General features: G+C 40.7%; 1 protein-coding gene across 4 annotated transcripts in view; it reads right to left on the bottom strand.

Annotated features, from left to right (window-relative positions):
- Window positions 1-276: 276 nt before the first annotated feature.
- The window catches only part of LOC116849627 (netrin receptor UNC5C-like), a 92,265-nt gene continuing 80,182 nt past the window's right edge, over window positions 277-12,359 (bottom strand). For all 4 annotated transcript variants that reach the window (XM_032826961.1, XM_032826965.1, XM_032826963.1 and 1 more), the window contains 4 exons: window positions 9,167-9,304; window positions 7,718-8,215; window positions 2,946-3,906; window positions 277-1,735 (listed from right to left, as the gene is read on the bottom strand). In XM_032826961.1, the coding sequence (XP_032682852.1) occupies window positions 1,564-1,735; window positions 2,946-3,906; window positions 7,718-8,215; window positions 9,167-9,304 (1,769 nt within the window). In that variant the 3' untranslated portion in view covers window positions 277-1,563. The remainder of the gene's footprint in view (window positions 1,736-2,945; window positions 3,907-7,717; window positions 8,216-9,166; window positions 9,305-12,359) is intronic.

Raw genomic sequence — 12,359 nt, 5'->3', positions numbered from 1 at the left:
TCTCCCATCTGGATCGATGAATACGTCGAGAATTTAAAATAATCTCTCGAGGTATATACTTTTATATAGCGTGCAACTTTGTGCTCAAGTCTTTTCACAGGGGAAATACTTGAGAATAAACTCCGAAGAAATAAATTACGTTACTATAAGCGCGCGAATGTGGAACGCAAAGTGTCGCGAATTAATAAGCTTAATGGCTGAAATATTTTATCTGAGAATGGAAAGGGGAGAGGAGGAAGGACGGGACAGTCTGGTGCAATGAAGCAAACAAACTTGTTCGACTCTGAGGTATACAAGAATATTTTATTCGTCGAAAGTAACAAATATACAATTCTCTCAAATAAATCGTCGGTTTAAATCATGTCTGTCGTAATTAGCTCGTTTTTGTTTCTTTCTCTCGTTTTTATTTACGCGACCAGCTCGTTCGCGAGCGACGCGCGCCACACACGGCGGCTCACCGCGTCGTCATCGTCGTCGTAGTCGTCGTCGTCGTCGTCGTCGTCGTCGTCGTCGTCGTCGTCGTCGTCGTCGCATGTTCTTCTCCCGTGCACCGCGCTCTGTATTGTCGACACGTGTGAAAAAGGATAACGGCGTTATTCACGAAACTCTGATGCAACAACAACGGAAGTGTAGCGCCTTGCGAGAAACCGAGGTAATTTTGGCACGATTCTCAGAGGAAACGAAAGAATAACCCACCCGCGTGTGTGCAAGCCTCGTGCTCGTGTTCGATAACGATAATCGACTGAAAGTACATCGTCGCGTCGAGGTGTTCGCGCGCACGAACTTTATATACTCTTGGCTGTATGTGTGTGTATGTGTGTATGTGTGTGTGTGTTGTGTCCTGGCATATCTATATATATATATATTTATATATAATATATAACATATATATTTATATATAAACATCCATCTCTAAATGGATATATTTCCATCTGTGTATCTGCGCGCGTGTCTTTAGTACGTATTTACACGTATATCCATCTAAATGCACAGTCCCTAATTACGTCGTCACGATTATATACGGTTCTTCCATTCATTCTCTCCTGCTTCTCTCCGACCACGGACCACAACCCGCGCGCTCGCTCGCTCGCGCTCCTCCTTTCTCTCACGCTCCCTCGAACTGTCGGCTGAAGCGTTTCTCGGCTCGTGGTCCTTGACGCGCCCGGAGGATCACCTCTTGAGGGGGGATCTCCGGGCTTTCCGCTAACTCACGTTTATTTACAGAGTACCGACGCGTTTGTCGCGCACAATTAAGGCAGTGTTTCGATGAGTCCGTTTGGAGAACCGGGCGAGCCGTTCCCCGGCTCTTCCGCTCTCCACCCTCCGTCCTCCTCGTAAGCGCGCGCGCACGCACGCACGCACGCACGCACGCAGGCTCGCACTCATTCACTCACTTCGCCGATCGTCCCCCTGATACTCACTGATCGATCTCGAGTTCACCGGTCGCCGTTCGCGATCACCCACTGATTCACCCGCCGGTCGCCCGTCGCTCGAGTGGGCGTACGACGGTCAAGACTTTCACTCACCGTTGGAAACGTTTTCGAGATCCGGTTTACCGTTTGTTCAGAGCCACGGGCCGAGCTGCGCCTCCAGGATCGTGGCCGCGTCGGTCCTGCCCATAACTCTCAGGTGGTTCAGCAGATCCGTCACCGCCGTCGGCTCCCGGTGCCTCGCTTCCCACAGGTCCAAGATGTGCTCGGTCGGGCTGGCCTTGGTCGCGAAGTAATTGATGTACCTGTTAGCGAGACGAAGCCATCGACTGCGTGATTACCATGGAAATGGTGTCGACGGTAGAGTGGGAGGAGGAGGGGATTCGGTGTAAACGGCACGGAAAACTTTATTATGTATCCCGACTAGAAATTTATACCTTGATTCTGACCACACAAATTGATACTAATCAGTTATCTGATCTGTATATCCAAAACATATACTATTTTTAATATTGCGCTTACACTGAGGAAGAGATACTTGGAAATTTATTTGTGTGATACAAAATTTATTTCCGTGAAATAAAGTATACTTCTGAGAAATAAAATTTGTTTCTGTGAAATCAATTTTTGTCCTACAAATGAATTTTCAAGAATTTTTTTCTCAGTGTAGAATAGCTTGCTTTTAGTTTTAGAAGAATCCTTTTGAAGTCATGTATAAGAGGATTGCACTAAGAATGAGATTATATTTTTATGAATATGCAAGGTTTAAGGATATGTTATCAGGTTTTAATAATCCATAATTATTAGTAAGGTCCTGATTGCTACATGAGTCCGATTATCAGAGCCCAATAACATGACTTTACATGAACTAAATGAACTAATAACTAATTAATCAAATAACTCATTGCGATCAAGCTGATGAGGGATAAATTTCTAGTCGGGGCATTGAGAAAATTGGATGGAAAGAACTAAATCTCAGGGTTATGTGAAATCAGAAATCGAATTAGACCAGCATTCCAACGTGAGAATTTAACCCTTTTGATCCCACTTTTTTCTAATGAATTTGTTAAATAATATATTAGATCGGTTTGTTTCATTGAAATAAGTTTTGAACTTGTTCTAAAAGGGACTAAAAAAACACCAAAATTTTGCTGAAAGAAATAAGACAGTTAGTTTACCATGTACAACTTTAAAATTGAGCTCGTTATCGGCATTTTTGGGATTTATCGTTCACTTTAACATTCCCTTAAGAGACAGACATGCAGAGAACCGAATGATTCGTCATTCCCGAGGAATGATCCAATTTCACGTTATTAAACTGCAAACATCGATATTATCTCGATATAACTAGTTCGATATTATCTCGAGACACGCGACTCAAGTTGGCGAGTGTGCTTTGCGGGCCGCGTAAACACAGTGGTAATCGGAGAGCGATGAAGCGCTCCGTTTTGAATTAGGTTAGGTTTGAATTAGGTTCACGTGCGCGATGGGAAAGTGCTGTAGCGGGTTACCGACCTGTCGACCTGCAGCCTCTGCGCCAACATTCTCCAATCGTTGCCGAGAGCGTTCGGCGGATCCAGGCACTGGCAGAGCTGCTTCCTCAAGGATCTCGTAAACCGGAACGGTCGTAGAGTGGTGGAGTCGGTGGTGGCGTTATTGGCATGGCCGCTGCTGACCACGGTGACTTCCCTGAGCGGTCTCGTGACGCTACCCGAGGAGATGAGCTGCTTCGCGCCGTCGTAAACGATTCTGAAGACTTGTCTCGTGTCGGAGTTGCCTTGCGAGACTTGCAGTTTGTAGCTCCTCGTGGTGGTCGGGCCAAAGGCCGTGTCCAGGCCGAAGGTCACGTGCTTGGCGTTTTCTTGGCAGTTCCAGGCGTCCCGGAACGAGACTTCCTGGCGTTCCGTGGGCGACTTGCTCTGCCACTCGTTGCCGACCTCCTCGAGACTGACGCAGAGCGACTCGCCGTTGTCTTGGAACAGCAGCGTGCGCGGCTTATCCAACAGATAGCCCCGGATCTGCGACTCGCGGTCGACGATAGCTTTCATGGCAGCCTTCGTGTCCTCCACGGCGTATACCCGGACGCAGCACTGGCCGGCTTGGCTCGCGAAGAGCGCCAGTCGCAATCGCTTCGTGGCGATCGCGCTCTCGCAGCTCTGGCCGGCCAGCACGTAGCCGCGGAGCTGCTCAGTCACGATGAAAGCCTCCGCGTGATCCAATTGCGTGAACAACGGCGTGTTGATGGTCTCGTTGCCCAGGGTCAGCACCCGGCTCCATGTAATTGACGACTGGTGGTCTTTCGACGCGAGCGACGGCGAACTGTCGTCGACGTTAACGCCGTCGCACGCCCACACGCTCAGTTCCCAGGTCGCCGGGTGCAGCATCGCGCAGTGCTCGAACTGCAGGATCACAGGCTTGTTGAAGGTCGCGGACGACGGACCGCAGGTCACCACTGCCGATAACTGGGTTATCCCGTCTGCAGGCGTGAAAAACGGAATCGAGATTCGAGTGCTGCCGCAGCAGAAGCGGGGGAGAAAATCGGAGGCAGCGGCGGCGGCGACGAGTGTGTCGAACGATATCGCGGTTTGCGCAACTTAATGCCGTTATTGTACGCGCGTTATCGCGTTATCGTTCGCGCCGTAACGTTCTTGTTACCGACTCCGCCGCATTAAACGCGCCGCCCGACTCGTTAACGCGTATTGTTTCATGCGACCGAACACTTTGACGGCTCTGCTGTCACGCACGCGTGACCTCATCCCGCCGGCAACTGTCGTTTTGCAAAAGGATTTGCTGATAATGGCGATCGATAATTGCAATGTTACAGGGCGTAAACTATTGCGCGCCCACACTCCGAGAAAGAGACACGGTGGTGACAACTAAGGAAGAATTGCTGACAACGTATCAATCTCCTAAATCGTGCCTTATCAATTATTCTGTTATTATGTGATATGAACAACAACGATAAAAATGAGGAATGAATTAGCAATGAGAAACATAAACAAAAATGTCCAGATTATATTGTATTTTGTGCTGCAAATATTTTTTTAAAGAATCAGGTAATTTAGGAGGCCGATGCGATTTTGGCAACTCTTTCTTACGAGTACGAGTTTTGTATGTAGAATAAATGTATATAGTATAAGAAAACTATTTTTTGTTGTTATTACAACTAAAGCTGAATAGGGTTATGAGAATTATATAATTCCTATATAATGTTCTTTTACCTATTCTGTTTTAGTTGCAATAATTACGAAAAAATAATTCATTAAATTATATACATTATTTCTACATATAAAATATTTGTCACCTATATAGTTACCGTTATTTTATATTTTTCTCAGAGTGCACTGTTTAATTATATAACGAATTATATATTGTTTTAAATTACATTTCATAATTTATATATATTTATACAGGGTGTCCCGCATAAGACGTCCAAGAAGAAAAATATAAGTAGAACAGATAAAAGTGAACAAATATTGTAAAGGTCATTTTTCAAACAACCACGTAAAATTTCGAGATATTAATTAAAATAGCTGGACTAATCAGAGCGCGGCGACGCGGCAGGCAGGACATACGGCTCGCCGCGGCCGGCGAAGAAAATGGACAATTGCTCGCGGGCCTATCTTATGGGCCAGAAAGGTGGGCCGTTTGGCATATTGAAATGGTAGCTCCGTGTGTGCGTCTGTGTACGTGTGCGCTCGTCCATTTTTTTTGCCGGCCGTGGCGAACCGTATGTCCCGCCTGCCGCGTCGCGCGCTCTGATATGTGCAACTATTTTAATTAATATCTCGAAATTTTACGTGGTTGTTTGAAAAATGATCTTTACAATATTTGTTCACTTTTGTCTGTTCTACTTACATTTTTCTTGTTGAATGTCTTATGCGGGACACCCTATATATTATTTTAATTGTATTTCATTTTTTTATACTTTAATTATATTTCTTTTACTTAGTGCTATTCTTTACAAAAATCAATGTAATAATTCTTTCTTAACGAAAATGTCGAGATGTTTTCAAGATAAAAGCGGGTCTTCTTGCAAACTAAGCTACAGGCTACTATATGTAAAACAAAATTATTTTTAACAACTAATTTTAACCTTAAGATAATAATTTTAATTCGAAGCCCAGCTACAAAGATATGTTATACCGAAAATTGAAAAATCGCCATAAATAACAGTTTCTCTCGGCACTTTCAACAAGGAAAAATAATAAAATTTTCGTAAAGAACAGTGTTGTGTGAGTAATAGGCGTAAGATAACTTACATCCTGTGTAAAAGTGGATCGACGGTTCTATGTACAAAAGGAACATGACCGTCTCTTTAGATACGGTCTAAGCGAGCTTTTGAAATTTGCCGGCGGCAGACAAGTATTTTTCCGCGATAAGTGCGCCCGTCAAAGTGTTATCATGTTCGCGTTTCTTCAACCAAACAAAATTCTCAAAGACCGCAAGTTCTGAATCGTCCTGAGTCTTCTCTTTACGAAGAAAATACTAAGAATATCGTTCGTATATTAAATATGGTTGCCATAAGAAAATATTAATGTTTCTTTTCATTCATGCATACAAGATAGTTGAGGTAACCATAGTACTCTGGAAGTGATACACTAGTCTTCTTTGTCGCTTGTCTATAGAGGATACCAGGTCTGGTTGTCACATTTTATACATACTGATTAAAAAAAAATGTATAAAATATTTTTTAATATTATGCATATTTTCATATAGATACAATCTTTAAGTAAAAGAAAAAATATTATCTTTATATATAAATTTATAGACTAAAGAGTTGTAAGCAAAGTCGTGCAAATGTGACTATCCATTTTATAACACCAGGATTTTTTAGATACGTTACGTGTTTTTTCATGCAAAGGAAGTAAGATTATATTTCTATTTTATTCTAAAATTTTTAATGTTTTATTAAAGTTGGTGATAATCAGATATAATAAACATTGAACTAAGAAGATAATAATTTTCATAAACTTTGAAACTTAAAAGTAACTTTAAGTAGGATTTTACGCAGCTCACTGTTGTGACATATGTAATATAATATATCATTGCGTATGTTTCCATGCTTTAGCGTGAGCTACGTGATGGACTTGCAACGCATGATAACTAATTTTATTTAATTTCAGACATTTTAACTCGAACGGTCGTTTAGGGAATAAAAGAGATTATAATTTTAAATTATGTTACAGTAACTGTTAACTGCAAAAAAAACTAGCCAAACCTGTAACAATTACAGAGATATTACGACCAGAAATCCCAAAACTAACGGAAAATCAATAAAAAAATCTACTCATCGCATCCAATTTTGAAAAAATGCTTATAAAAACCACATGCGATGTTTCTGTCATTTCGTACACCCCAAACTGTCATGATACAAGCAATCTATGCTATAGAGAAGAATACGCTTCTCCATTTATTACGTGAGATATAAGTTTTGTGACAATTGACTTCTAGACCTGGTTTTCCCTACGTGTTTGAGCGGTACTCTAAGTGATATGTAACCAAATCCTATGGATTCTCAACCACAGTGTTTGTTCTGCAGACCACAATAGAAAAATAACAATGTTCCTTCAGTTGAGGTTACTATATATGAGAATGTGCAAACAAAACATTATGTATCATAAAAACTGTGGCTGTGAGAATAACATGCACGGAATACGTTAATACAACTCAATTTTCTGTTAATTAAGGACCAGGTGGAATGCTCGGTTGTAGGAATAGAAACATTCCTGTAGGAGATTTCTATTCAGCCAATTGCCCTCAGTTTTCTCAAGTAAGTTTTAATGCAGCTGAATATTCAGACGAACGTTTTCGTTCACACTAATAGAGATATTATTTCTCGTCAGCGAGTTTTTCGTCTGGTCCCCATTCAGTTACCCGGAAACCCCTTTTTCCATGTAGACGAGCGTATAACGACAGTGATCTTGCTTTAATGCCATCTATTTCAACTTGAAATCACACACAAATGTTTCCCTCTAACCATGAAGTATATGGATGTAGCAACCATAGCAGTTTTCTCGCGCGACTTTACACCCCGGAGAACAACCAGGGGAGAAACGGTCGGCATTGGCCGGTCCCTCATATCGAGCACACATCGGAAACCCACGGCGATACAATCCGAGGCACGTGCGGAACGGCGTCGATATAAAAATAACATCTCGCGCGCGCCACGAGACGCCTCTCGCGCGCGCAGCTGCGCTCGTAAAACTCTCGTCGGAGCGGCGTCTGCTTCCCGCGGCGTGCCGCGGTGTGTATACACCGCGGCGGTATGAATAATTCGCACTCACCAGGTAATCGCGGCCTGTAACGATCCTCGTTGAGCACCGCCAGATAGAGCTCCTCCCTGAGCGGCTTGGGAACTGCTCCCTCGGGTACTGACATCGAGATACCGGAGTCCGGTAAGACCAGCAGGGCGCCGCGCGTGTTGACCGCCGCCCTCGCCACGTTCCCGGCCTCGAGCTTCGGCAGACGCACGCTCTCCGAAGCTACGTTGTACGTCGAGTCCGAGGACGGGTAGGAGCTAGTGACGCTGTTCTCGCTGTCGGAGTGGATCTGCTTGTCGCTGCAGGACTCCTGGGTCGAGGTGCTGGGCGTGGGTGACATCGGGGACGGCTGGGGCGCGATCGACAAGTGCGGCACGTCGTAGTGGTGCTCCGAGAGGGATCTCGACATCGACAGCTTCGGGTCGAAAGGATACTCGTAGCAGGCCGGCACGCTCGTCGCCGTCACGTCCGGCTGCAAGCTCAGCTTCTTGTCCTGGTCCGGGAAGAACTCCGGCTGGAATTCTGAAACGCACACGGCCGAGGCACGGCTCGTGGGTATCTCTGCGCGCTGCGGACAAACGCCGCCGAGATACTATTCCGACTTTTCTTTCACACCCGTGCTGTTGTCAGTCAACTTCGTCGCGCGATCAAAATCGCGCGCGTTTCGTGAGTTGGTTAGTTGGAGAGAGAAAATAGATAGAAGGTGAAAACGTGAGCTCTCACTTAATTTCAAGTATATATCTCATCATTATTTAATAATTATAATATTAAATTTTATAATTAAAGACGCATAATTTAAGGTTGGAAAGTAACGTTAATTGTGACTTTAGAAGTTACTTTTTTTTTCTATAATGACTTGATAATGACGTAATTTTTTTCCATTAGTAAAGTAATGCAATTAGACACTTTTTGGGTAATGTTAATGAATGTAATCTTGTTATTTTTATTGTTTTTTTGTAATAGATAGCGAATTATAAAAAAGATTTTCAAAACTAAATGAAAAGAAGTCACGGAAATTGTAATGACTCGTTATTTCTCGAGCATCAATGACGGTAATGAGTTAGTTTTCAGACCGAGTAACGATAACGAGTTATTTTAAAGTGATTTTCCTAACCCGGTGGAATTGACGTTTTGCTTTAGTTTGACATTCAAGCTGACGCACCCGCGCACATTTGTTATTTCCGATTTTCGATGGATTAAAACGACGAGCACTTTAATCAATCTCGAAATAGTATCTTGCTGATTTGATGGAAAAATATACGCGACCAAGAGATGGTTCGTTTAGAGATGGTATCGCTTATCAATATCGAACGTTGAAAATGTCGGGAGCGGGAAAATGCCGGTCTTCTTCTCGCATTTAACTAAATCAACATCAATTGATAAAATTCTTAAAGAGAGAATGAATTTTCGAAAAAGAACGGCAGTTCTGGTTTCGCGACTGGATTAAAAGCGTTTTACCTCTGAAATGCTTACCATTACGAGCCATGGAATACAAGGAGTGATCGCGGCCTTTACGTCGCAGGAGTTTGACCAGAAAGAACGCCAGGCTGACGATTACCACACAGGCAACCGTCAGACCGACATACAGGGCCACGTCCATTTGACGATTCTCTGCAAAAATCATAAACATCGCAAATTTTCACATGGAAAAGACGTACTCTTGAATCGGTAGAATTGGTCCACAGCATCGTACCTAGAAAACAAATCTTCTTGATTCAATAGCGATATTATTGTGATTAATGCTCGAGTTATGACAATAATGTGTGATGAACTTCAGTTTTACTGTGAACTGGCAGTAACTTTACTAGTCGATTTGTAAAGATTATGTTCCTTATAAGCAGTGTTGGGTATTAATCGACCGAAATTCTCTCTGACTATAATAATCAGCAAATTAATAATAAAAATTAATTGTCATATGTGTAATTATAAATAATTTAATCGATTGATGAAATTAAATGTTAATCATTGCATAATCAATTAAAGTCCGATTAATAATTTCATCAATCGATAAGATTATATATGATTTTATATATGATGATTGATTAATTTTGATTATTAATTAATTAATTAGTGTGATTATTATTTATTGTATTATTTATATAATAATTACATAATATAATATATACAATAAATAATTATAATATATATATATATATAATAATAATTATTTGTAAAATTTTATTATTAATTTGATTATTTTAGCCAAAGAAAATTTTTATTAGTCGATTAGTCCAATTTTGCTTATAAATAGTTCATACAAGAAAAAAAATATTTGAAACAAGAGAAAAAATATTTGAAAAATAAAAAATGTTTATTGTAAAATAAATTACTTAAAAAATTAAAAAATGTGTATACTAATAATGTGTTTACATAAATCTCAATTCTTTTGTTTGGTAAAAAGTAACGGTTTTAGAAAAATTTGTATTTTCTGATTTAAACAAATTTCTTTCAAATTTAAACAATTGCCTCATGTTGCGATAGTCACGAAAGTCCTGTCTGAGTTGTTATTGAATCAAGGAAATTTATTTTAATCATGACGTTGTTGTCTAATTAATTTATCAGCATGTTTTCTTTTCGCGTGCACGCCTCTCGTTGATTTTATGTGAAATTTATATGAACCAAAAATGATAATATCTCATTTCCATGTAAGAATACTAAAAATTTAACATTCTATACCAAATATACTATATAAGTAAGACATATTATATAAGTAAAACTATTGAAGTCACACATTACGACTTGTAGTAAACTAAATAAATAAAATATACTATATAGTTACTACATAAATAAAAATATTCAAGACACTACAATTTGTAGTAAAGATTGCAGCGTGAGTAAAATTAAAAAAGGAATACATACTATTACATTGCGACGCTTATCCTCTCCACGAGAGTGAGGTCATGTCGCGCGAGATCTCGTGCGCGAGCCGAAGTTTCCGCGTTTCGTGTTCAAGTAACCGGACGATACGACGCTTATTACCGTAAACGGGTAACAAAAACCGCGGGGCAATTTTCGTTACGTACCGCCACCGTAAAAGTCCTCCCGACCGCGCAGCCGTTTCCTCATGAATACTTAACGTCGTAAGTTTTATTTACTTTTTTACGCGAGGGACTTCTTCCGCCGCAACAAAGAAGCCCGAGAGTGTCGTGGGCAGCGTTAAACGCTCCCGCGCCGCTAAATATTACGAGCGCGTCGTCGCGCGGAGAAGTTTTAAGGTTCCTCTCTCTCTCTCTCTCTCTCTCTCTCCCATTTACGTCGGCGACACGCTCGTTTCGCCTCGCGAGTGAGCGCGCGCCTCTCGTTTTTCTCGGCGCGTCACTTTATCGCTTTACAGCATCGCGTTATTTCGTACGGTCGTAAAGATTCCCGATCGTTATTATCGTTGCCGTTAATGGCCGCGCGATAAAAGCGCCGCGACGCGAGCGCAATAATCATTTCGAGTCGTCGAATCTGTCCAAGCGCGAGAGGAAGTAAGGGATGCGCACGTGTTGACGAAAATCACGGTGTGGGAAAGGATCGTGCCGCGCGATGTGACGGAAACGAGATGGTATTTGGCGGAGAATGCGAAGTATACACTGTGAAAATATTGCAGTAGAAACCACAGCAAGATTTTGTAATCCTAAACCATACAGAAATAATGACCAAAATTAGTATATATTGCTTTTTTTAATGTTATGCACGTTGGAATCTTTACTACAAAGTTATTGTAGTTACTTGAATATTTTTATTTATATAGGATATTTGGTATAGAATATCATATTTGTAGTTTTTCTATATAGAGATATGATATTATAGTTTTTTCTTTTTATAAATTCTCCACATTTTTGCTGTTTCTGGTAGTGCAAAAACAGACTGTCAATACACTGAGAGAAAAAATCTGAAAAATTTAATAGCCAATCTGGTAAATTTAATAGCAAATCTCAACTCTTACATTAAAAGAGAACATATCTCAGAAATAGTAAATATTTGTTCGATGGGTACAGATAACATATTTAATTATATTAATATAAAATATTTTTCAAGTATGAAAGTACACATTTTCTTAAAACCTCAAGAAAATCTTAGCTTTTCACGAAAGCCATGATTTAAATAAATATTATTTTCATAAAATAATGTTTAGGGATTTATGTAAATATGTTATAGTATTTACACATAAATATTTAAAACCTTAGCTTTTCACGAAAACAATGGTTTAAGTAATAAATAAATATGATTTTAAAAAGAATTTAGAGATTTATGTAAATATGTTATTAATATTCACTACATAAACATTTACTATTTTGTAGATAGTTTCTCTCTCAGTGTAAAACATAAATAGCATATATGAAATGAAAGAATAATAAATTACTGCAGAATGTCGATTTATTTCTTGGTTACAAAATTTTCTAGTTTTTTTTCTGAAAATCTCCCCATACCTATTGTAGTAATTTATACCACCATGTCGGTATAGTGCTTTATGGAAAGCCTTGTGAAACGAAATATAATTTTAAAGCAATTTTTACTGCAATATTTTCCCCGTGTATGAAATTACACGAAAGAATATTGCCGACGGTCCTCCTCGATGAGGAAGATCACACGAGGCGAGGACGCGATTACGCAAATATGAATTCACCGCGCGGTGCTTTACGATCCCCCTCATCCTTTCCTCTCCCCCCCCCCCCCCCCC

Source organism: Odontomachus brunneus, unplaced genomic scaffold (genome assembly GCF_010583005.1).
Source record: "Odontomachus brunneus isolate Ranch 3 - 2012 unplaced genomic scaffold, Obru_v1 Obru_scaffold_121, whole genome shotgun sequence".
NCBI classification, from domain to species: Eukaryota; Metazoa; Arthropoda; class Insecta; order Hymenoptera; family Formicidae; genus Odontomachus; species Odontomachus brunneus.
This window is presented reverse-complemented; position numbering and strand designations above follow the sequence as displayed.